General features: G+C 46.0%; 1 protein-coding gene across 2 annotated transcripts in view; it reads left to right on the forward strand.

Moving 5' to 3' along the window:
* The window catches only part of LOC124712495 (UDP-glucosyltransferase 2-like), a 101,709-nt gene that overhangs the window by 48,531 nt on the left and 25,344 nt on the right, over nt 1-27,834 (forward strand). For both annotated transcript variants that reach the window (XM_047242788.1, XM_047242789.1), the window contains exons 3-4: nt 9,077-9,660; nt 25,072-25,294. In XM_047242788.1, the coding sequence (XP_047098744.1) occupies nt 9,077-9,660; nt 25,072-25,294 (807 nt within the window). The remainder of the gene's footprint in view (nt 1-9,076; nt 9,661-25,071; nt 25,295-27,834) is intronic.

Raw genomic sequence — 27,834 nt, forward strand, 5'->3', positions numbered from 1 at the left:
GACAATCCCGGGCGATTTTGTCGAAGATGCAAGTCTCCCACGCGACGCCGTGGCACCCACTCTGGCGGAACGTCTGCGCAGTCACATGGCCGGCCTCCGAGCGCACGCACCGACGCGGCACGGCACCGGGAAGATATTCGTCCACGCCGACCTGCAGCGCTGCACGCACGTCATGTTGCGTACCGACGCAGTACGGCCACCTCTCCGACCGCCCTACAGTGGGCCGCACCGCGTGATCGCCCGAGGAGACAAAACGCTGGTCCTCGAGTGCAACGGAAAGCCGTCGACAGTGTCAGTCGACCGCGTCAAACCAGCCTACGTCTTGCCCGCTCCATCAGCCACGCATTTCTTCGACCCGGCAGAAGATCTGTTCACGGACGACACTCCCTCTGCCAGCGGTCAGACGGAACCCGCACCCGGAGCCGCCGGTGACGCACAGCCGCAGCCTGCTGCCATCGCGCCGCCACGTGCGCCTCCCTCCACCACGCCCAGGCAGCTGGTACGGCCGCCCGGACCGCGCCCACCACAGGCGCACCGGTCGCCCCCACCACAGCCGCCAGCGGACTACGTCACGCGCGCCGGCCGCCGCGTCCGATTCAAACGGCCGTGCTGCGTCGCCAGCGCGCCACGACACCGAAACCGGCAGTCACGCGCCCGAGCCGCCGAACGCCGTCAGAATTCGGCGCCCACGAACCGCCGTCCGCTGTAGAGACCCGACCTCCAGCTGGAAGTGCCTTCGGCCGGTAACTCCAGTCGAGCGTTCGTCACAGCTCCTGGACCCGCGTTCGCGTCTTTTGCCTCCGCCGCGTCGGGCGTTGAGGCCGGATCGGCACCCGCGCCTGCTTACCTCATTCGCTTCTCCGTCGAGCTCCGGACATCGCGCACCACACCGCCCGGCTTGTCCGTAGTAGCTCCCGGACCCGCATTCGAGTTCCGACGGTAACGCACTCGCGCAAGCGCCTTCGAGACGTCACCACCAATGACCTGCAACGCGCGCCTTCACGCGCATCGCTACGGACAGTCGCAGCCAGTGCCTGCTGCCGCTGTCACTAGCCGCCAGCGCGAGGACACGCCCACCGCACGCTCGCCGGTCCGGCGCGCTGACGTCACGGGCCGCCGCCCTTCCGACGCCGACCGACCCCCACCAAAGCTGCCGCACTGCCATCACGCGCGCCACCGAACGATCGCCGCGTTTTCGCAGCTACGGAGCTCCGCTCTCCAAGGGGGGATCTGTGTGGCGGCAGCACCGTCCAACGCACGAAGGGCTGAACTACGGCACTGCCGACACAAGTAGGGGCAGCTGTACCGTTATGCGGAATTTCGGCAACGGTGCGTCGCACACCGGACCGCACGGGAACAAAGCTGCCACCAGTGCGAGCTAGTCGACGCGACGCGACACACGTCTCCCCAGTTCTTCCGCCGCGGACCACGTGCGTCGAGTCAACGTGACTCCGCCGTAAATGCATACGCGCGGTCGTAAACGCAGTCGCCGTTAAATTGTCTTTCGTTTCTTCGCGGACGTTACGGCGCCTCCGGTCGCGCCAAGAGCAGAACATTCTGTGACCCGGTCTTTTGTCTCGCTCGGTCCACGCGGTCGCGCCACGGCTCGTCACTGGAGTGTACACCCTCCGGGATCGGTGACCGAGCCGTGCCGCCAGTGCAACGCGCCTATGTAGACGGACATTAGCGAAGTATATTATTTGTCATTTATTGTAACGGCAGGAAAAATAAATGTGTCCTGTCCAGAAACCGCTTTAGTCATTTATTCCCACAAAGCCTCTCCCATGAGCACAGTGCGTGGGCGCGGTGATAAATGCCGGTTCACTGCACATGATCGACTGTAAGCGGAGATACAACACGTTCCCGCTTCACACTCCTGGAAATTGAAATAAGAACACTGTGAATTCATTGTCCCAGGAAGGGGAAACTTTATTGACACATTCCTGGGGTCAGATACATCACATGATCACACTGACAGAACCACAGGCACATAGACACAGGCAACAGAGCATGCAGAATGTCGGCACTAGTACAGTGTATATCCACCTTTCGCAGCAATGCAGGCTGCTATTCTCCCATGGAGACGATCGTAGAGATGCTGGATGTAGTCCTGTGGAACGGCTTGCCATGCCATTTCCACCTGGCGCCTCAGTTGGACCAGCGTTCGTGCTGGACGTGCAGACCGCATGAGACGACGCTTCATCCAGTCCCAAACATGCTCAATGGGGGACAGATCCGGAGATCTTGCTGGCCAGGGTAGTTGACTTACACCTTCTAGAGCACGTTGGGTGGCACGGGATACATGCGGACGTGCATTGTCCTGTTGGAACAGCAAGTTCCCTTGCCGGTCTAGGAATGGTAGAACGATGGGTTCGATGACGGTTTGGATGTACCGTGCACTATTCAGTGTCCCCTCGACGATCACCAGTGGTGTACGGCCAGTGTAGGAGATCGCTCCCCACACCATGATGCCGGGTGTTGGCCCTGTGTGCCTCGGTCGTATGCAGTCCTGATTGTGGCACTCACCTGCACGGCACCAAACACGCATACGACCATCATTGGCACCAAGGCAGAAGCGACTCTCATCGCTGAAGACGACACGTCTCCATTCGTCCCTCCATTCACTCCTGTCGCGACACCACTGGAGGCGGGCTGCACGATGTTGGGGCGTGAGCGGAAGACGGCCTAACGGTGTGCGGGACCGTAGCCCAGCTTCATGGAGATGGTTGCGAATGGTCCTCGCCGATACCCCAGGAGCAACAGTGTCCCTAATTTGCTGGGAAGTGGCGGTGCGGTCCCCTATGGCACTGCGTAGGATCCTACGGTCTTGGCGTGCATCCGTGCGTCACTGCGGTCCGGTCCCAGGTCGGCGGGCACGTGCACCTTCCGCCGACCACTGGCGACAACATCGATGTACTGTGGAGACCTCACGCCCCACGTGTTGAGCAATTCGGCGGTTCGTCCACCCGGCCTCCCGCATGCCCACTATACGCCCTCGCTCAAAGTCCGTCAACTGCACATACAGTTCACGTCCACGCTGTCGTGGCATGCTACCAGTGTTAAAGACTGCGATGGAGCTCCGTATGCCACGGCAAACTGGCTGACACTGACGGCGGCGGTGCACAAATGCTGCGCAGCTAGCGCCATTCGATGGCCAACACCGCGGTTCTTGGTGTGTCCGCTGTGCCGTGCGTGTGATCATTGCTTGTACAGCCCTCTTGCAGTGTCCGGAGCAAGTATGGTGGGTCTGACACACCGGTGTCAATGTGTTCTTTTTTCCATTTCCAGGAGTGTATGTATGAGAAAAACTGGCAAGAAAACATTAGATTCAAACAATGCATAACAATGAAAGGAAAGCTGTCAAACTTACTAAAGCACAGTGGACATTTTATCCCTACTTTTTAGATGACAAAAACTCAGTGTTTTTTGGTGTAATGAAGATAGTCTGTTATATGATGCATAGTTGCACCATCGTCTCATAAACATCAAGTCAGCAGGTGTAGCAGTGGCCTGTTGCTCCAAATAACGTAGCGCACTGTCAAGGGCTTCTGCTGCGTCGCTGTGTGGCACCAGCTCTCCTTTGTCGCTTTCAGGCTCATCATCACTTCTGCCACAGCAGTCCACTTCTTCCTGGTCTTGAGTCACAGCAGCAACTAAATCAGCATCAGTAAGGTTCTCCACACATGCCCCATCTGCTGCCAACCACTCATCTACGTCTCCTTCACTAGCTTCTTCACATCCAAGGATTGTCTGTACCATTTGTAGTAGATTTTCCTCTTCATTTTCAGCTAGGTTGTCCTGAAATTCAAGAGATGTCTACAGTTTCCTCCACAATTTTCTCAGAGTATTTTCTGAAATATTCAACCTGCCAATAAACAACATCCTTCACATTGGTCTTTTTTATTTTTTCCACTAAAGGAATGCTATCATCTTGGATCAGCATTCTTAAAAATTGTTTTCTGTAAATCAGTTTTAATGTTTGCAGTATGCCCTGGTCCATTGGCTGTAGAAGTCGTGTAACATTCCACGGCAAAAACTTCGCAACAGTTTCTCCATCACAGAATTCCTCAGTGCTGGAGTGAGATAGCGCGTTATCAATCAAAAGGATTGCACAGGGAGACAAATGATTTTCCTTAGAAAACCATCAAACAGAGGAAACAAACTGGCTGTGAAAACATCTTTGAACAGCTTACTGTCCATCCATGCTTTTTTCTGGTTGTGATAATATACGGGCAGGGACTTCACGTTGTAGCTGTGGGCCTAGCAGATTTGCCATTCAACATTAAAGGCAGCTTGTGATTACCAGTAGCGTTGCTGCACGCTAATAAAGTCACACGATCTTTGCACATTTTAAAACCAGGAGCATGGTCTTCTGCCTTTTATGCCAGGCTTTTTGTTGGCAATGTCCTAAAATTAAGGCCAGTCTCATCAGCATTATAAATTTGTTGGTGAGAATTCTTTCCTTCTCTTATCATTTTTTCAAACTCATCCAAGTGTTCCTTTGCTGCATCACGGTCAGAAGAAAGCTTCTCTCCAGTAATTGTTAGCTGGCGGATTCCATGACTTTTTTGAATGTGTCCAACCAAACTGTACTCACACTAAAAGATTCATCACCATTCATTAACTTGTTCAGGTAAACAGTCTTCTCCTGAACCAGTGCTACACTCAGAGGAATTCCCCTTTCTCTTTCCTGCATAAACCAAAGGAAAAAAGTTTCATCCACTTTATCATACTGGGACTGTGTCAAAATTCTGCTGAATTTCAAGTGTTTTTCCCAAAGACGTTGCACAGGACTGTTCAAGCTTCACTCAGTTCTTCTTCCAATCACAAATGGTTGCTTTACCAAAACCCAGTTCCAATGCCAGTTTAGATAAATTTTCACCATTGTCCATCCACGTCAAAACATTCAGTTTTTCTTTGTGAATTAATGTTGTATGTTTCCGTTTACTCATGACGAAAATACCTACACCACTACACCTGAACGAATACAATACAATTGTTATGCATGACAGCAATCAATAACTAACATAACCAATGCTTTGCAAGCCAACTGGCAGTGTACTGACCTCAGACACTATAAAGGTCTCAACAATGCACAACAAAAAGGGCAGGGAGTGAGAGTGAGCCATTGTTCCCACACTTGTTCCTATCTCTTACCGTGGTGTACCTACTTATCTGCTTGGTATACTTCATTCTAGAAACTTGTCACCATAATTCCAGCTAATCCAAACAAATCAGTAATCCGAACAAGGTCCGCTCCCAATTAGTTCAGATTAGTGGGACTCTACTGTAGTTGTAATAATATTTTGGTTATAATTGAGGGAAACATTCCACGTAGGAAAAATATATCTAAGAACAAAGATGATGTGACTTACCAAATGAAAGTGCTGGCAGGTCAACAGACACACAAACAAACACAAACATACACACAAAATTCAAGCTTTCGCAACAAAACTGTTGCCTCATCAGGAAAGAGGGAAGGAGAGGGAAAGACAAAAGGATGTGGTTTTTAAGGGAGAGGGTAAGGAGTCATTCCAATCCCGGGAGCGGAAAGACTTACCTTAGGGGGAAAAAAGGATGGGTATACACTCGCACACACACACACACACACACATATCCATCCACACATATACAGACACAAGCAGACATATTTAAAGACAAAGAGTTTGGGCAGAGATGTCAGTCGAGGCAGAAGTGCAGAGGCAAAGATGTTGTTGAATGACAGGTGAGGTATGAGTGGCGGCAACTTTAAATTAACGGAGATTGAGGCCTGGTGGATAACGGGAAGAGAGGATATATTGAAGAGCAAGTTCCCATCTCCGGAGTTCGGATAGGTTGGTGTTAGTGGGAAGTATCCAGATAACCCGGACGGTGTAACACTGTGCCAAGATGTGCTGGCCGTGCACCAAGGCATGTTTAGCCACAGGGTGATCCTCATTACCAACAAACACTGTCTGCCTGTGTCCATTCATGCGAATGGACAGTTTGTTGTTGGTCATTCCCATATAGAATGCGTCACAGTGTAGGCAGGTCAGTTGGTAGATCACGTGGGTGCTTTCACACATGGCTCTGCCTTTGATCGTGTACACCTTCCGGGTTACAGGACTGGAGTAGGTGGTGGTGGGAGGGTGCACGGGACAGGGTTTACACTGGGGGCGGTTACAAGGGTAGGAGCCAGAGGGTAGGGAAGGTGGTTTGGGGATTTCATAGGGATGAACTAAGAGGTTACGAACGTTAGGTGGACGGCGGAAACAGTTCCGTCCTCCGTCACAGGGGGACCCACTTCCTCTTCCTCAAAATCACCCTCTCCAAACCTTCCAGGAATTTCTGACTTCCAGCCTTGCCTCTCAAACCTTCTTAAAAAACCTTAATCCTACTCCCAACATCACCACTGCTGAAGCCCAGGCAATCCGTGATCTGAAGGCTGACCGGTCCATCGTCATTCTTCCGGCGGACAAGGGTTCCACGACCGTGGTACTTGATCGTCGGGAGTATGTGGCTGAGGGACTGCATCAGCTTTCAGACAACACCACATACAAAGTTTGCCAGGGTAATCCCATTCCTGATGTCCAGGCGGAGCTTCAAGGAATCCTCAGAACCTTTCACCTTACTCCATCAACCTCCTGACCCCACCGACACCCCGCACCCCTACCTTCTACCTTCTTCCTAAAATTCACAAACCCAATCATCCCGGCCGCCCCATTGTAGCTGGTTACCAAGCCCCCACAGAATGTATCTCTGCCTACGTAGATCAACACCTTCAACCCATTACGTGCAGTCTCCCATCCTTCATCAAAGACACCAACCACTTTCTCGAACGCATGGAATCCTTACCCAATCTGTTACCCCCAGAAACCATCCTTGTAACCATTGATGCCACTTCCTTATACACAAATATCCCGCACGTCCAGGGCCTCGCTGCGATGGAGCACTTCCTTTCATGCCGATCACCTGCCACCCTACCTAAAACCTCTTTCCTCATTACCATAGCCAGCTTCATCCTGACCCACAACTTCTTCACTTTTGAAGGCCAGACCTACCAACAGTTAAAGGGAACAGCCATGGGTACCACGATGGCCGCTTCGTACGCCAACCTATTCATGGGTCGCTTAGAGGAAGCCTTCTTGGTTACCCAGGCCTGCCAACCCAAAGTTTGGTACAGATTTATTGATGACATCTTCATGATCTGGACTCACAGTGAAGAAGAACTCCAGAATTTCCTCTCCAACCTCAACTCCTTTGGTTCCATCAGATTCACCTGGTCCTACTCCAAATCCCATGCCACTTTCCTTGATGTTGACCTCCACCTGTCCAATGGCCAGCTTCACACGTCCATCCACATCAAACCCACCAACAAGCAACAGTACCTCCATTATGACAGCTGCCACCCATTCCACATCAAACGGTCCCTTCCCTACAGCCTAGGTCTTCGTGGCAAACGAATCTGCTCCAGTCCAGAATCCCTGAAGCACTACACCAACAACCTGACAACATCTTTCGCATCCTGCAACTACCCTCCCGACCTGGTACAGAAGCAAATAACCAGAGCCACTTCCTCATCCTCTCAAACCCAGAACCTCCCACAGAAGAACCACAAAAGTGCCCCACTTGTGACAGGATACTTTCCGGGACTGGATCAGATTCTGGATGTGACTCTCCAGCAGGGATACGACTTCCTCAAATCCTGCCCTGAAATGAGATCCATCCTTCATGAAATCCTCCCTACTCCACCAAGAGTGTCTTTCCGCCGTCCACCTAACCTTCATAACCTCTTAGTTCATCCCTATGAAATCCCCAAACCACCTTCCCTACCCTCTGGCTCCTACCCTTGTAACCGCCCCCAGTGTAAAACCTGTCCCATGCACCCTCCCACCACCACCTACTGCAGTCCTGTAACCCGGAAGGCGTACACGATCAAAGGCAGAGCCATGTGTGAAAGCACCCACGTGATCTACCAACTGACCTGACTACACTGTGACGCATTCTATGTGGGAATGACCAGCAACAAACTGTCCATTCGCATGAATGGACACAGGCAGACAGTGTTTGTTGGTAATGAGGATCACCCTGTGGCTAAACATGCCTTGGTGCACGGCCAGCATACGGCCACTCATTCCTCACCTGTCATTCAACAACGTCTTTGCCTCTGCACTTCTGCCTTGACTGACATCTCTGCCCAAACTCCTTGTCTTTAAATATGTCTGCTTGTGTCTGTATATGTGTGGATGGATATGTGTGTGTGTGCGAGTGTATACTCGTCCTTTTTTCCCCCTAAGGTAAGTCTTTCCGCTCCCGGGATTGGAATGACTCCTTACCCTCTCCACATCCTTTCGTCTTTCCCTCTCCTTCCCTCTTTCCTGATGAGGCAACAGTTTGTTGCGAAAGCTTGAATTTTGTGTGTATGTTTGTGTTTGTTTGTGTGTCTGTCGACCTGCCAGCACTTTCATTTGGTAAGTCACATCATCTTTGTTTTTAGATATGTAATAATATTTTGATAGATTTGGGCATACACTACATACAAACAATGCAGATAACTAGTTTCAAATAAAAAAATTATGAAGAAAGTTAATTGTTAATAGAAGAGCAATAATAACAGGTGGAAGAGTTCCAGCGTGCTCTATTACACAGTCAGCAGATTTCTGTACACTACCTGCTTATGCTTCCAGTGAGTGAAACAAACAGATTTTAAAGGATCTTGCATTCAGGTACTGATGAAGTGTAGGGCATACAGCATGTTGGATGTTTCAATAACTGGAAATGTGGTTAACGTATTCTTACCCTCTTCACACACAATATTGTGAGTTTACCATTCAGAATTAAGTATAGATGTATTTTAAAATAGGCAGGTTTTAAAATTTGTGATACGTAAATACTTCAGTGTTGTTTGCTAAACTGAAGACCCACCCCACTTACTATATTAACCAGGAATAACCTGTATGAACATCCATGCGGGTAGCGTAGACATTATTGTTTAATTTTTGGCTTATTTTACACATATCTTCATCAAAATGCAATGTATGTCTTATACAGGACTATAATTAATCATAGATGGAATTTTGCTTTTTTTCTGTTACAGGAGTAAATTTCTTGGATTTTGGCAAGCTTTCACACCAACAGCAGTTCCTTCTCATGTTCAAGATAGGAGAGCAATTTTGTCAAGAGTTAATGGAAGACGAAGGTGTGCAAAGCCTTATTAATTCACAAGATGAGGAGTTTGAGCTCCTGATAATTGAAGCTTTTTTCCATGACTGTCTACTTGCTTTTGCACACAAGTTCAAAACTCCCATTGTTGGAGCATGTGCTACTGGAGCCGGTGCTACATGGACACATGCCATGGTGGGGAACCCCTACCCTCTGTCCTACCTCCCTGAGATAGGGGTTGCCTACACAACCAATATGAACCTGTTCCAGCGGACATACAACATTTTTTCTGCTCTCACATTCAACGCCTATCGCCATTACTTTTACCTTCCAGCTCTGGACCAAATGGTCCAGAAGTACTTCAAGGATCCCAGTATACCTCCTTTGGCAAAACTGGAGAGCAATACTTCACTCATGTTACTTAACACTCATTTCAGCTTTGACTACTCCAGGCCCTTAGTACCAAATATAATAGAAATAGCAGGCATGCACATTAAGACACCAAAAAAACTTCCACAGGTAAGTTATATTTTCTATACATCATTAATATAAAAACTTTAAACACAAGAAATATCTCGCTCCTGTTACTGTACTTAGTTTATTGCTTAAAGAAGCTATTTATCTTCTTTTTCCTTAGATTGTAGTTTCCAGAAATGGCAAAAACTGCAAAGAATTTTGGAGAGATACACATTATGCAATATTTAAACATTTAAGATTTAGGTTTATCATTGAATACTTTGTATGGAAAAGTAAGACACATTATGCGACAATAAATGGGAATGACTTAAGAGAACCACAAGAAAAAAATTAAACAGTCAGTATATCTAAGAGGCATCATTATCTGCTTATGGCTGTACAAATGTTTATTCTGCTATTGCAGTTTTGACAATAGTCCACTATCAAGCATTTACAAACACAGCACTTTACTTATCAGCAAAATACAATGGGAAGACAACAACAGTAAGAACACCAAACTTGGGAATCTGCCAACATGCATGTACTTACAGATTTTGAACTAAAAATTTAATGTATACCAGTGAGATGGAAAGATGCATTAGCAAGTTATAACACCTTCCCAAAATGCTCTTTAAAGAAGTATTCATATTTGTATTAGATAATCTAATGAGTACTACTTTTTCCTCTTGTAACTTGTGTGATGTCACCACCAGACACCACACTTGCTAGGTGGTAGCCTTTAAATCGGCCGTGGTCCGTTAGTATACGTTGGACCCGCGTGTCGCCACTGTCAGTGATTGCAGACCGAGCGCTGCCACACGGCAGGTCTAGAGAGACTTCCTAGCACTTGCCCCAGTTGTACAACCGACTTTGCTAGCGATGGTTCACTGACAAAATACGCTCTCATTTGCTGAGACGATAGTTTAGCATAGCCTTCAGCTACGTCATTTGCTACGACCTAGCAAGGCGCCATTATCAGTTACTATTGATATTGTGAATCATGTACCATCAAGACCGACATTCTTCATTAACAGATTAAAGTTAAGTATTCCACCAGCTACGTCTGTTTTTCTAAATTCTAATTTCTTTGTCCTGTTCCAGACCTCACGCCAGCCTGCGTGAGCTAAAATGCGTGCCTTTCGGCCTCCTCTAGTAACCTGGTGTTGGCTCTCCTGCCAACCAAAACAACTTGATGGCTAAAACAATTGGCTGTCATTAGTATTTCTTTTCAGCAAGGAAATCTTATTTTTATAAAGAGCTGCTACTTGTTCTTCATCCTCTTATCTTTTCATTTGTTTCTTCAAGATTTTCATCATGCCAACTCACATCAGTTCACTAATATTTATGATGAATGCTTCAGTTTAATTCAGCATAATATTCTGCTATATTTCCAATATAATTTGCTTGAAACTCTACCCTTAATTTAATGGCTGCCTCGTTCTATTTGAGATTTACTTCTCCTTTTTTTCATACAAGCAAATTTTGTACTGTCTGACAACGTATTAGCATTAAACAATTTCTCCTTTTGCCTATGGGTACTCCTGTATATCATGGTAGAACATACTACAGACACACATTTCAATGATATACACTTTATTAAAAGCATCTTTACACAAAGCTCGTGCAAATAATAATGACATACAAAACATGGTTAAAATAATCACAAGGAACAGCAAGTTAAAAAAGTTCATCCTCACAGAGGCAGAGGTCAACTCGTGCTGAGTTGACTGTCACTACAGAGCCCCCTGCCCCCATAGTGCAGAGCACGGTGAAGGTCATTACACAGAGGAGCGCCTGATGTGCTGAGAGATAGTGCAACCAGCCATGTCGTAGTTGTCGTGAGGGTAAGGCGAAGCTAAAGTTGCTCTACAAAGAGGAGGAGATGAGGAAAGCATGTAATCTTGGTGCCAAAAAGGGGAGTAGAGGGGACAACATGCACAGGTTAAGGTAATGTGAGGGATGGGAGAGGGGGAGTAAGTTGAGGATATGCACAGAAGGATCGTAATAGTATGCCAGCCTGCGGAATCAATGGAGGCAGTAATGTTGGCCTAATTTAAAAAGGAGATAAAGGGTAATGTAATGTTTCAGAAGGATAATGTGGGGAGTGCTGGGGTCAATGATGGAGTGAGGAGGGGTACGGAGAAGGAAGACAGTATCATCACAGATCTGGATCGAAAGATCTTCGGAGGTGAACAACAATGCATTGACAGAGATTTTTGGGACACTCAGTGGTGCTGGTGAGAGATGGGTCATCAGAATGAACACAGGAGAATCATCTGTTCTGAGCACAACACTAGGGGAATCATCATAGCACTAGGAGGGAGGGGGTTGGAAGGGGAAGCGAGAATCGATGTGCATTGATTGAACAATGAGTCGCCATACTTATCTTGAGATGGTTCACTGGGTGGTGGATCATGCATCGTGTTCCTTCAATTGTCCCAGCTGATTTTAGCCTGTGCAGGGATATAGGTCATGGCTTACTGTTGAGGAGAATAATGAAGCTGTTGTTAAAGCATGATAGTACCTTATGAGGGCCCAAATAAAGGAGCTGCAAAGCCATCCAAATTTGTTGATCATAATACGGTTGCAGGTGGGGAGGCCACTGTGAAGGAAATGCAGATGGGGAGAGGGCACATGAATGTGTGAGATGTGTGAGTAAACACAATCATCTATTGTGCATAGAGTGGAGGGGCAAGAGTATGAGAGCCCTCAACATACTCTGTGGGAAGGACCAAAGATTCACTGTACAGTACCTTGGCTACAGATGATTGAAGATCCTCTTTGAAGGCAGTGCATATGCTCAAGAGGACCCACGATAATGCTTCCACCTAGCCACTGGCACGACACACGAGTCCCACTTTCAGTGTATTGCCAGCATTCCACAAGTCTGTTACTTTGTGGATGGTAGGTAGTGGCACAGATCTTGACAGCACCACACAGATCACAAAGCTCAGTGAATGTGAGTGATTTGAATTGCCGACCCTGATCTGTTATGATAGACAGTGGGCAGCCGAAGTGGGCCAGCCAGGTGTGAATGAAATCAGTGGCTACTGAGCTGGCTGATATGTTGGTGAGAGGGACAGCATCCACCCACCAAGAGGAGAAGAGGAGGTAGCACATGTTGACTGACATTGCTACATTTTCAGGGAATTCACATGCACACACAGGTGCGGCAGTCACTTTTGATATGCAGAAAAATAAAATGCTCAGTAAGTAGACACATAGTGGCTTTGATATATGGGTCAGCCAGGTCGTGAGTGGCTTTTAAAACTGTGAGTTGCAGTGTGGAAAGAACTATGGGATGCACTGTCCTGGTAGATGTGTCACACAATACTGGAGTATCTGATGCAGGTAGCTGTCAGGATTTCACTATAGAGGACATATATGAGTCTTGTAACAAGTTCTGTACTTTGGGATTTTGCTGCTGCATGTGAGCCATTTTGTCCAGGTCAAGTGGTAAAGTAATGGTGTTAATTCTCAACAATTAGTCTGCGATGATACTGTCAGCAACTTTGATGTAACGGACATTCATAGTCTACTGAGAAATGAGGTCCATATGTTGAACACAGAGTAGTCACTAGCATCTGTGTTAAAAGAGATGCATGCGTTGGTTACAGGGTGTGCAAGTATGACAACATTGGAGAGCATGGCATTGAGATTTTTAAAAGCTTGTAACATAGCACCCAACCAGTTCATTCTATGTAATCTGGAAGTGTTCTAGCCTGCTAAAGCATCAATGAAAGGGCTTTAAAGTGAGGCAGCATCAGATATATGGCACTTGAAAAAGTTTATCATACCTAGAAACCTGCAAAGATCACAGTAGGTTTCAGGTAGCAGTAGGTCAGGAAGATGAAGTGACATGGTCAGAAGTTGGGCGAATGACCTCAGTGGTAACTTCATGATCGAGGGAGGTGATGCTAGTGTGGTGAGTTTTATTATTGTTAATTCTGACACCAATTGTCTGCAAGGACTTGTAACCCATGTTCGTCACTGGAAGAGGAAAAGATAAGGATGTCATCTACATATGCATAGCAGAATGACAGCAATAAAAGTAGAGAATCAATAAAGCACTGTCAGCTGTGGGTGGCTTTTTTCAGTCCTTAAGGCATGAAGCCATGTTCCAGTAGGCCAATTGGTGTAATGATGGCTGCTTAGGGGACGACGTCAGCATGCATTGGTATTTGATGCTAAGCCTTGCGACAGTCTATGATCCCAAACACATGCATGCCATGTGGCCGCCGTGCAAAGTCTTGGATGTGTGGAACAGGACAATTGTCAGTTGTGTGTGTGATCAGTTTGCGGTAGTCTCCACATAACCTGTAGATACCGCCTGTTTTAGGGACCAGGTGGATAGGTGAAGACCAGGTACTAGAGGAGGGGTGGGCTATACCTGTGTCTAACAGTTCCTGCACAGTGGCTCAAGTGGTGCGGTTTGTTATCCATCAGGTGCCTTGTCTTGTAATGAGTGGGAGGGACTTCATTGGTCTTTAACATATGACAAGTGTCATGTGAAATAGCCATGAGGTGTGAAAGTGAGAGGGAAGTTTGGGGGGGGGGGGGGGGGGTGCCGAACATCACACGCAACATTGATACAAGAAGAGTCGTCTGCTGAATGGCAGTGTGTGTGTCGTTGGTCAGATGTGTAGCATGTGGTGTCATGGCAGGAAGAGCATTGACCATGTGACTTGCATGCGTCAGGTTGTTGGAAGCGTCCGCAACTACCTGATGGAGCATGTTGTTGCTCGCATGAAGGACATCTATGTCACAACATTGGAGTAAGAGCTCAAACGAGGGAGTTGGCAAGTTGAGCTGTCAGAAGTATACACTCAGATGATGGATGGACAAGTGTATCACAGTGAGACAAAGGGGCTGTAGCCAGCAGAATGAGGGAACATAGTATAAGTGTGCCAGAAGTGTGATGCAATAGCACAAATGACTGGTTGTCCAGTGAAAGGCCAAAGTGCTTAAGGAAGCCAATTCCGAGGACAGGACTCTTGACATCTGCCATGTGGATGGCCCATGGGAACTGCAGATTTGGAGTGAGCTGCAGCTGTAGCATGGCTGCACCATGGGCCTTGTCTGAATTATTGGCCTCATGGAGTGTACCAGGTGATGGCAGGATGCTTGATGGAGTGAGAGCATGGTGAATAACACTTGCTTCCACACCAGTGTCAATCAGGAAGCCTGTGTTGGTTAAAGTGTTAAGCAAATAGAAGCGTCTAGACGTGAGGTGGTTGTTGGATGATTACTGACTTTGACGGCGGCACCCTGGGGAAGAATTTCAGGATGTGGAGCCTACTGCAGCCCATGTGGTGAGTTTTCCATCACACACAGGGGGTGGCAGTTACAAGCAGCATCCCCAGAGTTTGTGTTGAACCAACATACACCATGTGATCAAAAGTATCCGGACACCTGGCTGAAAATGACTTACAAGTTAGTAGCACCCTCTATTGGTAATGCAGGAATTCAATATGATGTTGGCGCTCCCTTAACCTTGATGACAGCTTCCACTCTCACAGGCATACATTCAGTCAGGTGCCATTCTTCACAGAGGGCTGCACTGAGGAGTGGTATTGATGTAGGTCAGTCAGGCCTGGCATGAAGTCAGCATTACAAAACATCCCAAAGGTGTTCTATATGATTCAAGTCAGAATTCTGTGCAGGCCAGTCCATAATAGGGATGTTATTGGCATGTAACAACTCTGCCACAGGCTGTGCATTATGAACAGGTGCTCGATCATGTTGAAAGATTCAACCACCATTCCTGAATTGCTCTTCATCGGTGGGAAGCAAGAAGGTGCTTAAAACATCAGTGTAGGCCTGTGCTGTGATAGTGACATGCAAAACAACAAGGGGTGCAAGCCCCCCTCCATGAAAAACACTACCACACGATAAAACCACCACCTCCAAATTTTACTATTGGCGCTACACACGCTGGCAGATAACATTCACTGGGCATTTGCCATAGCCACACCCTACCATCGATTCCCACATTATGTGCTGTGATTTGTCACTACACACGTTTTTCCATGGTTCAATTGTCCAATGTTTATGCTCCTTTCACCAAGCGAGGTGTCGTTTGGCATTTACCAGCGTGATGTGTGGCTTATGAGCAGGAGATAGACCATGAAATCCAAATTTTCTCACCTACCACCTACCTATCATAGTACTTACAGTGGATCCTGATGCAGTTTGGAATTCCTGTGTGATGGTCTGGATAGATGTCTGCCTATTACACATTACAAACCTCTTCAAATTTCGACAGTCTGTCAGTCAACAGACGAGGTCGACCTGCACGCTTTTGTGCTGTAAATGTTCTTTCATGCTTCCACTTCACTATTGTATCAGATAAAGTGGACCTAGGGATGTTTAGGAGTGTGGAAATCTCATATACAGACATATGACACAAATGACACCCAATCACCTGACCATGTTCGAAGTCCGTGAGTTCTGCGGAGTGCCCCATTCTGCTCTCTCACGATTTTTAATGACTACTGAGGTCGCTGATATGGGGTACTTGGCAGTAGGTGGCAGCACAATGCACCTGATATGAAAATCGTATGTTTTGGGGGGTGTCCGGATACTTTTGACCACATAGTGTAGCAAGTAGGCAGGATGGGTAGCAGGACATGAACTTCCAACACCTGTCTTTGCGCTGCACAGGGAACTATCAAGAGTAGAAGGTGAGGAGTGGGGAGAGGGATAGGGGAGGGAGTGCAAGTAGTGTGGCGGGTCTGCCGCTAACTGGCTGCACTGCTTCATTGCTTGATGTGTAAGATCTTGCATAACTTACTCTGAGTGGGCAAGGAGGAGGGACAGCCCTATCTGTATCAGGACTGCCAATGCAGGAAGCAGAATCAGGTCTTGTAGAAGTGACGAGCTCATGGTGTCACATGACTTGAAACACATGATCTGCATGTCAGAGTCTGTGTTCCAGTTGTTCTGTAGACAAGCATAAGAGCTGTAGCTGTAACTGTAGCCTCACAAGGAAGCTTGACAGTACAAATGGCCCACAAGGCACTCTCTGGCAGGATGTTAGGACCAACATGGCGTGCAGGTGACCCCCGAGGTGTGAGGGCATCTTGTCACCAGTTTGTTGCACATGAATTACGTGATGAAGCATCTATCGGTGATCGAGAAAGATGCTCGACAATGATCTGTCTTGTGTTGAGGTATCTGGGGGGAGGAGGCAGGGTCAGGATGATATAACTGATAAGTTCCCAGAAGTGGTGCTGCTAATGCACTGAGTCCACCATGGTGAACCACGTGAGAGAGCTGCCTTGTCGAGGGAGGCAGCATAGAGAAGTGTCCAGGAGGGAAGGGTGGCCTGAGCCAGCACAAAACCTGGTACTAGATGATGGCGGTACTCTCATCACAGCAATGGTGGAAGGCGACAGTGGTATGGTGCCCGACATAAGTCATAGTGGGGGAGCACTTCACAGTGTCACATATGGTGGCAGATGTGGTAGGCGTGGATGACGCTGGTGCAAATGCTGGTGACATGGATGACACGACCGGTGCAATATGAACAGCTGTGGCCATTACATCGTGGAAGAGTCTAGAATGCTCCATCTGAGTGGACAGGGCGGCAGTGCCCAAAGGCTGAAAAAGAGACACAATTTGGAGGTGTTGATACTCACCTGTTGCTCAGTCTGCTGCAGGTCCTGGATCCTGTTTAATCATCATTTGTTCAAGCTGGGCATTCGTTGTGCTATAACTTGAAATGGCAAAGATGGCTGCTGTCGATGAGGGGGGCGGGGAGGACCCAATCAGGAGACGTGAAGGCAGCAGGAAAGCAACATTTGACGTACTTGAGATGACACTCTGTATTGCACTCAATTATAGAGGTTGGCACATGGCATCCAATGTGTAATATGGTGATGACGCCCTGATCGTGGAAAACATTGTTGACAACAAACAGCAATAGTCACTGAGGAAAGTCAACGCAGCATAAAAATGCACAATAGTGGAGTCATCACTGGGTACTCCAGTACTACATTGTAGCAGAAAGGACTAGAGACAAATTTTTCAATAATATACACTTTATTAACAGTGTCTTCATAGAAATCTTGTGGCAAATAATAACATTGGCGTACAAAATATAACTAAAAAAAGCACGCAAGGATGAACAAGTCAAAGAAGTTCTTTCTCACAGAGGTGGTGGTTGATGCATGCTGAGCCAAAGAGCTGCCACAAGATTTATGCTGAATATTGCAGTTTAATTTAGCATAATACTCTGCCATGTTTCTAATATGATTTTCTTGAAACTCCATCCTTAATTTTAACTGTGGCCTTGTTCTATTTGAGATTTTCTTATCATTTTTCTTTTTGGTACAAGCACATTTTGTATTGTTTAAGTGCCTGTATTAATCTCCTCTTGTCTACTCTGTATAATCTTGTTGCTTAATATGATCTAATACACAACCCCTTATTTTTACATAAATTCTTATCATTGTGAATATATTGAGGAAATTGCAGATAAAATGGCAATACTCATCACAAAATATTTTACATGGACAGCATGCCAGTTGATGCACCAACATACATTCTGATGAGGAGGGAGAAAAGAGCTCTGCAAAGAGGCACAGAAACTGCTAAGTAATGACAAATCTCACTACATGACAATAATGAGGCTCTTAAATGCAAAAGTAAGAGAAAAACTAAATGATGTTTCTTCAGTAGGCAACTGGGTATTATAGCAGAAATGATAGGGGTCAAGTAGAAACAGAACTTCCTGAGGACAACAAGTATGTCCTTAAGACAAACTGTCCAAAGAAAATTCATATAAACTGGACTTTATAAGGACAAAAATGGAATAAAAATTAACTGACAAAGTAAGGTGGTATTTCATGTCTACAACCATAGACATAATTGCAACAATGCCATTGTTTATTTAAAACAAAGCACTTAATGTTTCAACAAGAGAGTTCTATACAGAATAATGGTTAAATTTACTTATCTGTTGTGACATGGCCATTGTCTTGGTGTTTTCAAAACTGCAGGAGCGAAATGCTATCTTACAGCACTAGTTGTCATGTATTTTCCATTTTCATAATCATGTTCACATCAATTACTGCTTTTTTTTCCAACATTGCCCAGATCTGACAACAACGGACTAGCAAACAACTGACTGTCTGCTAGCTACTTCCTTGGTCTAGCACCAGCCTTTATATCAAAGTTAAACAATACACTGAATTAACAGCACCATTAGGATATGATTCTTCAGTTTCTCCCGGTGTATTTGTTGCTTGAACAGTCCACGGGTATACCGCCAGTTCATAGTGCCCGTTGGACACTATGAACCGGCAGTATACCCGTGGACTGTTCGAGCATCATTAGAATACATAATTTTACAAAATTATACTTAGAAATTATATATGCACAACAACTTGACTGTGTTAGTAGCTTTACAATTAAAAAGTAAGGATTTGACATTATTTGTTCCCCTGTACCATGTCTGTTTTATACAGAATTTTGTAAAATGTGAATTGTAAACAATTAATTTTTAAATATGTAAATTTCTAATAAATATCTGTTACTGTGATTAGTAACGTTTATGCATGTCCCAAGTGTTGCGATTACACAACACAAATAAGAACATGCATGAAGTACTAAATACACTCCTGGAAATGGAAAAAAGAACACATTGACACCGGTGTGTCAGACCCACCATACTTGCTCCGGACACTGCGAGAGGGCTGTACAAGCAATGATCACACGCACGGCACAGCGGACACACCAGGAACCGCGGTGTTGGCCGTCGAATGGAGCTAGCTGCGCAGCATTTGTGCACCGCCGCCGTCAGTGTCAGCCAGTTTGCCGTGGCATACGGAGCTCCATCGCAGTCTTTAACACTGGTAGCATGCCGCGACAGCGTGGACGTGAACTGTATGTGCAGTTGACGGACTTTGAGCGAGGGCATACAGTGGGCATGCGGGAGGCCGGGTGGACGTACCGCCGAATTGCTCAACACGTGGGGCGTGAGGTCTCCACAGTACATCGATGTTGTCGCCAGTGGTCGGCGGAAGGTGCACGTGCCCGTCGACCTGGGACCGGACCGCAGCGACGCACGGATGCACGCCAAGACCGTAGGATCCTACGCAGTGCCGTAGGGGACCGCACCGCCACTTCCCAGCAAATTAGGGACACTGTTGCTCCTGGGGTATCGGCAAGGACCATTCGCAACCGTCTCCATGAAGCTGGGCTACGGTCCCGCACACCGTTAGGCCGTCTTCCGCTCACGCCCCAACATCGTGCAGCCCGCCTCCAGTGGTATCGCGACAGGCGTGAATGGAGGGACGAATGGAGACGTGTCGTCTTCAGCGATGAGAGTCGCTTCTGCTTTGGTGCCAATGATGGTCGTATGCGTGTTTGGCGCCGTGCAGGTGAGCGCCACAATCAGGACTGCATACGACCGAGGCACACAGGTCCAACACCCGGCATCATGGTGTGGGGAGCGATCTCCTACACTGGCCGTACACCACTGGTGATCGTCGAGGGGACACTGAATAGTGCACGGTACATCTAAACCGTCATCGAACCCATCGTTCTACCATTCCTAGACCTGCAAGGGAACTTGCTGTTCCAACAGGGCAATGCACGTCCGCATGTATCCCGTGCCACCCAACGTGCTCTAGAAGGTGTAAGTCAACTACCCTGGCCAGCAAGATCTCCGGATCTGTCCCCCATTGAGCATGTTTGGGACTGGATGAAGCGTCGTCTCACGCGGTCTGCACGTCCAGCACGAACGCTGGTCCAACTGAGGCGCCAGGTGGAAATGGCATGGCAAGCCGTTCCACAGGACTACATCCAGCATCTCTACGATCGTCTCCATGGGAGAATAGCAGGCTGCATTGCTGCGAAAGGTGGATATACACTGTACTAGTGCCGACATTGTGCATGCTCTGTTGCCTGTGTCTATGTGCCTGTGGTTCTGTCAGTGTGATCATGCGATGTATCTGACCCCAGGAATGTGTCAATAAAGTTTCCCCTTCCTGGGACAATGAATTCACGGTGTTCTTATTTCAATTTCCAGGAGTGTATTTTATTGCAAAAAGAGGTCTGATATTCCATGCAAGTCCACAGTACAAAAGCTATTCCTAGACAAAGATACAAAACTTGATTCATCCTGAGAGCAGAGTTAAAGCAACTATGAGTTCTTAGAATCGTGAAATGAGAGAATCAAATGTGACTATACGGTTTCAAGACCTTTTCAAGTCTGAGACATTATTTGCTTCTGTACCAGGTCGGGAGGGTAGTTGCGGGATGCGAAAGCTGTTGTCAGGTTGTTGGTGTAATGCTTCAGGGATTCCGGACTGGAGCAGATTCGTTTGCCACGAAGACCTAGGCTGTAGGGAAGGGACCATTTGATGTGGAATGGGTGGCAGCTGTCGTAATGGAGGTACTGTTGCTTGTTGGTGGGTTTGATGTGGACGGACGTGTGAAGCTGGCCATTGGACAGGTGGAGGTCAACATCAAGGAAAGTGGCATGGGATTTGGAGTAGGACCAGGTGAATCTGATGGAACCAGAGGAGTTGAGGTTGGAGAGGAAATTCTGGAGTTCTTCTTCACTGTGAGTCCAGATCATGAAGATGTCATCAATAAATCTGTACCAAACTTTGGGTTGGCAGGCCTGGGTAACCAAGAAGGCTTCCTCTAAGCGACCCATGAATAGGTTGGCGTATGAAGGGGCCATCCTGGTACCCATGGCTGTTCCCTTTAATTGTTGGTATGTCTGGCCTTCAAAAGTGAAGAAGTTGTGGGTCAGGATGAAGCTGGCTAAGGTAATGAGGAAAGAGGTTTTAGGTAGGGTGGCAGGTGATTGGCGTGAAAGGAAGTGCTCCATCGCAGTGAGGCCCTGGATGTGCGGGATATTTGTGTATAAGGAAGTGGCATCAATGGTTACAAGGATGGTTTCTGGGGGTAACGGATTGGGTAAAGATTCCAGGTGTTCGAGAAAGTGGTTGGTGTCTTTGATGAAGGATGGGAGACTGCACGTAATGGATTGAAGGTGTTGATCTACGTAGGCAGAGATACATTCTGTGGGGGCTTGGTAACCAGCTACAATGGGGCGGCCGGGATGATTGGGTTTGTGAATTTTACGAAGAAGGTAGAAGGTAGGGGTGCGGGGTGTCGGTGGGGTCAGGAGGTTGATGGAGTCAGGTGAAAGGTTTTGTAGGGGGCCTAAGGTTCTGAGGATTCCTTGAAGCTCCGCCTGGACATCAGGAATGGGATTACCTTGGCAAACTTTGTATGTGGTGTTGTCTGAAAGCTGATGCAGTCCCTCAGCCACATACTCCCGACGATCAAGTACCACGGTCGTGGAACCCTTGTCCGCCGGAAGAATGACGATGGACCGGTCAGCCTTCAGATCACGGATAGCCTGGGCTTCAGCAGTGGTGATATTGGGAGTAGGATTAAGGTTTTTTAAGAAGGATTGAGAGGCAAGGCTGGAAGTCAGAAATTCGTGGAAGGTTTGGAGAGGGTGATTTTGAGGAAGAGGAGGTGGGTCCCGCTGTGACGGAGGGCGTAACTGTTCCAGGCAGGGTTCAATTTGGATAGTGTCTTGGGGAGATGGATCATTAGGGGTAGGATTAGGATCATTTTTCTTCGTGGCAAAGTGATACTTCCAGCAGAGAGTACGAGTGTAGGACAGTAAATCTTTGACGAGGGCTGTTTGGTTGAATCTGGGAGTGCGGCTGAAGGTGAGGCCTTTGGATAGGACAGAGGTTTCGGATTGGGAGAGGGGTTTGGAGGAAAGGTTAACTACTGAATTATTGTGGTGCCAGATTGTGTTGATTGGAATTTTGAGGTTTTGGAGGGAGTGGAGCTGGAAGTGGGAGACTGAGTAGGTGGGAGAGACTGGGTTTGTGTGCAATGAGAGGTGGTTGAGGTTTGCTGGAAAGGCTGTGAAGGGTGAGTGAGTTGCCTTTCCGGAGGTGGGAAACCAGGAGATTGGATAGTTTTTTGAGGTGAAGGGTGGCATGCTGTTCTAATTTGCGGTTGGCCTGTAGGAGGATGCTCTGAATAGCCGGTGTGGATGTGGGAGAGGAAAGATTGAGGACTTTTATTAAGGATAGGAGTTGACGGGTGTGTTCATTGGCTGAGTTGATGTGTAGGTGAAGGATTAGGTGGGTGAGGGCAATGGATTGTTCAGTTTGGAACTGGTATAGGGACTGATGGAAAGAAGGGTTGCAGCCAGAGATGGGAACTTTAAGTGTGAGGCCTTTGGGGGTTATGCCAAAAATATATATATATATATATATATATATATATATATATATATATATATGTATGTATGTATCATACACACAAAATTCAAGCTTTCGCAACAAACTGTTGCCTCATCAGGAAAGAGGGATGGAGAGGGAAAGACGAAAGGATGTGGGTTTTAAGAGGGTAAGGAGTCATTCCAATCCCGGGAGCGGAAAGACTTACCTTAGGGGGGAAAAAAGGACGGGTATACACTCGCGCGCACACACACACATATCCATCCATATATATCATGTGGTCTACAAGCTAAGCTGCAACCACTGTGCTGCATTCTATGTAGGCATGACAACTAACAAACCGTCTGTCCATGAATGGCCACCAACAAACTGTGGCCAAGAAACAAGTGGACCACCTTGTTGCTTAACATGCTGCCAAACATGATATCCATCATTTCAATGACTGATTCACAGCCTGTGCGATATGAATCCTTCCCACCAACACCAGCATTTCTGAATTGTGCAGGTGGGAACTATCCCTGCAATACATCCTACGTTCTGTAACCCTCCTGGCTTCATCCTTTGTCAGTTGCTGTCCTTACCCTTCCAGCCCCTTCCCTGCTCCCATTCCAGCACTACATAGCCGTCATTTCAACACCACACCCAGTCTTTCTTTTTTTCCCCCTCCCCTACTACTCCACCCCCCCCCCCCTCCCCACCTCACCCCTGCCTGCCATTGGCCGAAAGCTATAAGTGTGAAAATCTTTTTGTTGTGCCTATCTGTGACTCAACATCTCTGCTATATGGTGAGAAGCAACTTTCCTTCTCATAATATTGTCAATTAACAAAATCAAATTTTTAAAAATTGCTTAAACGCGCATCTCATAAAGAAATGTATTTACATATGAGTACTTAAAATGAAACTACATGTTAGGTGTTACATTGCAACAGGAAATACATAATAAGATTTTATGTGCCTGTAAAGTGTAATTTTGCTTACTTTCATTGTATACAGAGTGCTTCACAATGCATGGTATGCACTTCCTAGTGGTTGCAGAGGGAACTCAGTAGATCCAGTTTTACATAGGAACCCATGTCCAGAAATGTCACCCAACAACAAGTATCAGAGTTATAGGTGCCAGTGCCTATAATTGTACATGTAAATGCAGGGTGATTCTGAGATGATGTTACAAATGTTCTAGCATGATGGAGAAGGATAAGATTCATTGTGCTGGAAACAAAAAGTCGGAAGTTATAAGAGAAAACCATTGTGATACCTGTGACAATGAAATATGTACATGTACTGGTACTGTTGTTGCTAAGATTTGAAGGGTAGGTAATATTCAAAGAGATAGTATGGAACAAAACAAGGCAAGAATATGCAGTAAACTTGGGCTCTGAAGTGCATGCCATAGGAGCTATGAATGGTTGTTCATCTTCACTGCTTTGAAACATGTCTTCTGTATTGAACAAGTGCTCATAGCTCCTCAGGTATGCATTTTAGAGCCCATATTTAGAGGACATTTTGCCTTGTTTTGATCCGTACTTCCACCTCTGAAAGTTGCCTACCACACAGTCCTAGCAACAACAGTGCCAGCACATGTATTCCACTGTCAGAGCTATCAGATCGCTTTTCACTTATAATTTTCAACTTAGTTGTTACTGGTACAGGGACCCTTACCTCAAATTGATATGTTTATCCATCTCCATCATCCTTGAAAGTTTGTAGCATCAACAAGGGACACACTGTATATATAAATGCATTGACAGGCACCGGGGCCTATAACTTCGACGCTTGTTGAATGATGTTACCTGACAAGGGTTCCTAAGTAAAACTTGGTCTACCAAGTCCTCTCTACAACCTCTAGAAGTGTGTAACATGGATTGTTAAACACACTGTATATGCTGTAATGTAGTGTAACAAACATGGTAACTGCATCCAGAAGACAGATTTTACATCTCTCTTACTCTGTCTGCGTAGAAAAATTGTGAAACACACCCGTTACTCCCAGCTGAAAATTGTCAGCTTGAAACCACAGGCAAAGAGTAAATAAATAAATAGATGTTACTTTTACCGAAACGAGTTTGTCACATCTTTTCCCCTCGCACAGTAATTTTTCACAATTACTTTGGCTGCTTGATAATTGAGCTGGAAGAGATAATTAGACTTCATGCAACTTTATTTTGTTCACCCAATAGCAAGTAATTAATTCTTTCATTACCAATATCTGCAAACCTATTTTTTACAGTAAGTGTTGTATTTTAGGATCTACAAATATTTATGGACACTGCGACAGATGGTGTCATATACTTCAGCATGGGGAGCAATATCAAAAGCACAGACTTCCCAGAAGACATGAGGAATATATTCCTCAAGGTATTCTCCAAGTTGAAACAAAAAGTTCTGTGGAAACTTGAGACAGAATCTCTGCCAAATCAACCCGCTAATGTGAAGATTAGCAAATGGTTGCCACAGAGTGACATTCTCGGTAAGTAGCCCGCAAACAAAGCCTATTCACTTTTGTCTGGCTTCCTGCCTGCCTGCATTAATTCACTGACCCAAAGTCTTCAGCTACTGACAATGAATTCTTATGTTCTCTGGTGGATTTTATTCTCCTTTGGTTATATGTTTGTATGAAATGGTGTGAGGCCTGCAAACCATTTAGAGTTTGAGTTGGTCCGTGGCATGTACTCTAGTAACAGCACTGGTAGTGCATGGCCCACAAATGCCTGATATGTAGGTTTAATACCTGCTCACAAACTCAGTTTTAATTGCATTAACTGACTGTCCCATTGGTTCTATGTAGAATATTTTATACATTAGGGATGAAAAGATGTGCAGCACTGGGGTGATATTCTTTAGTATTTATCATTTTACAAACTGGTTTTCAGCTGTTGCATCATTGTGAGGTACAAAGATTTCACAGCCAGATACATTTGTCTTTGTTCCTGGCAATAATGTAACAGCTGAGAACTGGTTTGGAGAAAAATAAATATCATAGAATATCACACCAATGTTGGGTGTTTTTTCATGCTTATCAGTATTAATTCTTTTGCATTTAGGAGGATCCAGTTGTGAGCAAATATCCTATGGTTGACCATGCTAATGTTGGTACACTTTCCTGAAAAATTATTGGTTCTAATCAAACCAAATTTGTTACATTCATAAGTTGTCATATTTTCTTTGAAGTGTATAACTTATATGACAATAGTTTTGTTATCACAGTGCAAATGCTACTAAAGGTAGTGACCTAAAAAATTGGCATTTAAAAAATAACATCTAAATATTTGTCAAACCTTTTATTTGAATTCCATAATTCTAGTACATTTAAATGAAAGTGATGTAATTAATTTTTGTACCAAGTTTCATTGACATACCTGTATTAGTTTCAGAGAAAATTATGAAAATTATGTCTAAAGCTAAAAAGGTCATACTTTTGGGAAAATCCATTTCAAATTTTTGATACACTCTTTTCAAACTATATTCAACATTAAATCTCACCGGGTCTGTAGATGTCACTGCTGTAGGTTTCTATATCCTCCAGCTTATGTTTGGAAGTCCTCTTTTGAATTCTGGTCTCTTTCATTATTTGTAGGGCATTTTTCACAGCCTCACACATTCTCAGCATGTCGACTGGACAATAGGGCTTTCTTCATGTGCACCTCAGGTTCTGTGGCCATATCTATGAAAAGTTTCGGCCTGCTGGCTGATCCATCATTGAAACAGGACACTGCATCCAGACACCAGTTTGTAGAAGGTTTGAGGACCACAACTACTCTTTTAGGCAATCATTCCCACACACACAGTTATTGAAACTTTCTTTGGGATTTTGAGTTTTCCCATTAATGCATTTAGCAAGCAAGGTTTTGCTAGTTAAGTCTCTATAGATAGGTCTTACAACATCTGCTATTGACACTGGTAGGGATTGGTTATGTCTATATTCATCACCAGTTACACTTGCTGTCTGACACTTACACCAGACTCAGGGCTCACTGGACAGAGAGAATGACAGGGGTCCTCTCTTACCTTCAAACTTATTCCTACTGTTAAATTTCCTTATTCTGTCCATATTCATGATCTGCACAGATAAAATGTAACTATAAATATTACATGATTAGTTCCTAAAATCGAGTACTACTTGAAATCACTATGATGAGTAAAACAAAAACAGCATGTTGCTTGATGTTCAGCTGTTACACTGTCCTAGCATGAGGTTGACCAACTAGTGAAGCAGTGGTCAAAGAATTTTAGAGTAAAGAGAAAGGGAGTCTGCTGCAGCCAGAATAAACACAGCTCGAGCAGACAGAAGGGGACATGTCACTGCTTAGCAAATGCTCTTTCTTTCTTATTACTATGCACCAAACATACAAAAACCATACTCATATTCTGGTTCATGAAGAAGTAGTGTAATGTAACACAATAAATAATAGTTCATTATTTTGACTGGTTTTTGCTGCCTGGTTCCCTTAAAGGCTTCTCGGTATGTTGGAACTGGGAACCAGGCACCCAGTCCTTCCTCTGCCTCCTGCAGATGACGCTCACACCTGCTCACCTACTCAGACATGCCTCCTGACCCATCTGACACAGGTTCAGTCTGTAAGAAGCCCCCTCCAGCTTTGGGAATTCCACATAAGGTCCTGTGCAAACTTTGCTACACTAGCATCCTTAATAGAAATGTTTTGGCATAAAAGTGACTGACTGTGGATTGTTTCCAGTGTGAATCTTCCAGCCTGCTACAAAGTGTGCCCTGCCAGTAGTGTGCTGGTGGGTAGAGATTGTGTGCCACGGGGGGACTCGAATCGAGGCCCTTGCCTTCCACAGAAAGTGATGCAGTGACCACACATAGATTTTGACTAAGCCATTCCTCTGCCATACCCTTTCTCCCAAGAATGCTAATCCTGCTAGACATTTAGGAGACCTTCTGTAGCATATGGAAAGTAGGGAAGTGGCACAGAGAGGGTGAAGCTGTGACATGGCTGGTGAGGAATGCCTGTAAATTGTTGGGCTTTGAATTAGAGTCCTGGTTTG

This window comes from Schistocerca piceifrons, chromosome 8, assembly GCF_021461385.2.
Source record: "Schistocerca piceifrons isolate TAMUIC-IGC-003096 chromosome 8, iqSchPice1.1, whole genome shotgun sequence".
In the NCBI taxonomy this organism is placed as follows: domain Eukaryota; kingdom Metazoa; phylum Arthropoda; class Insecta; order Orthoptera; family Acrididae; genus Schistocerca; species Schistocerca piceifrons.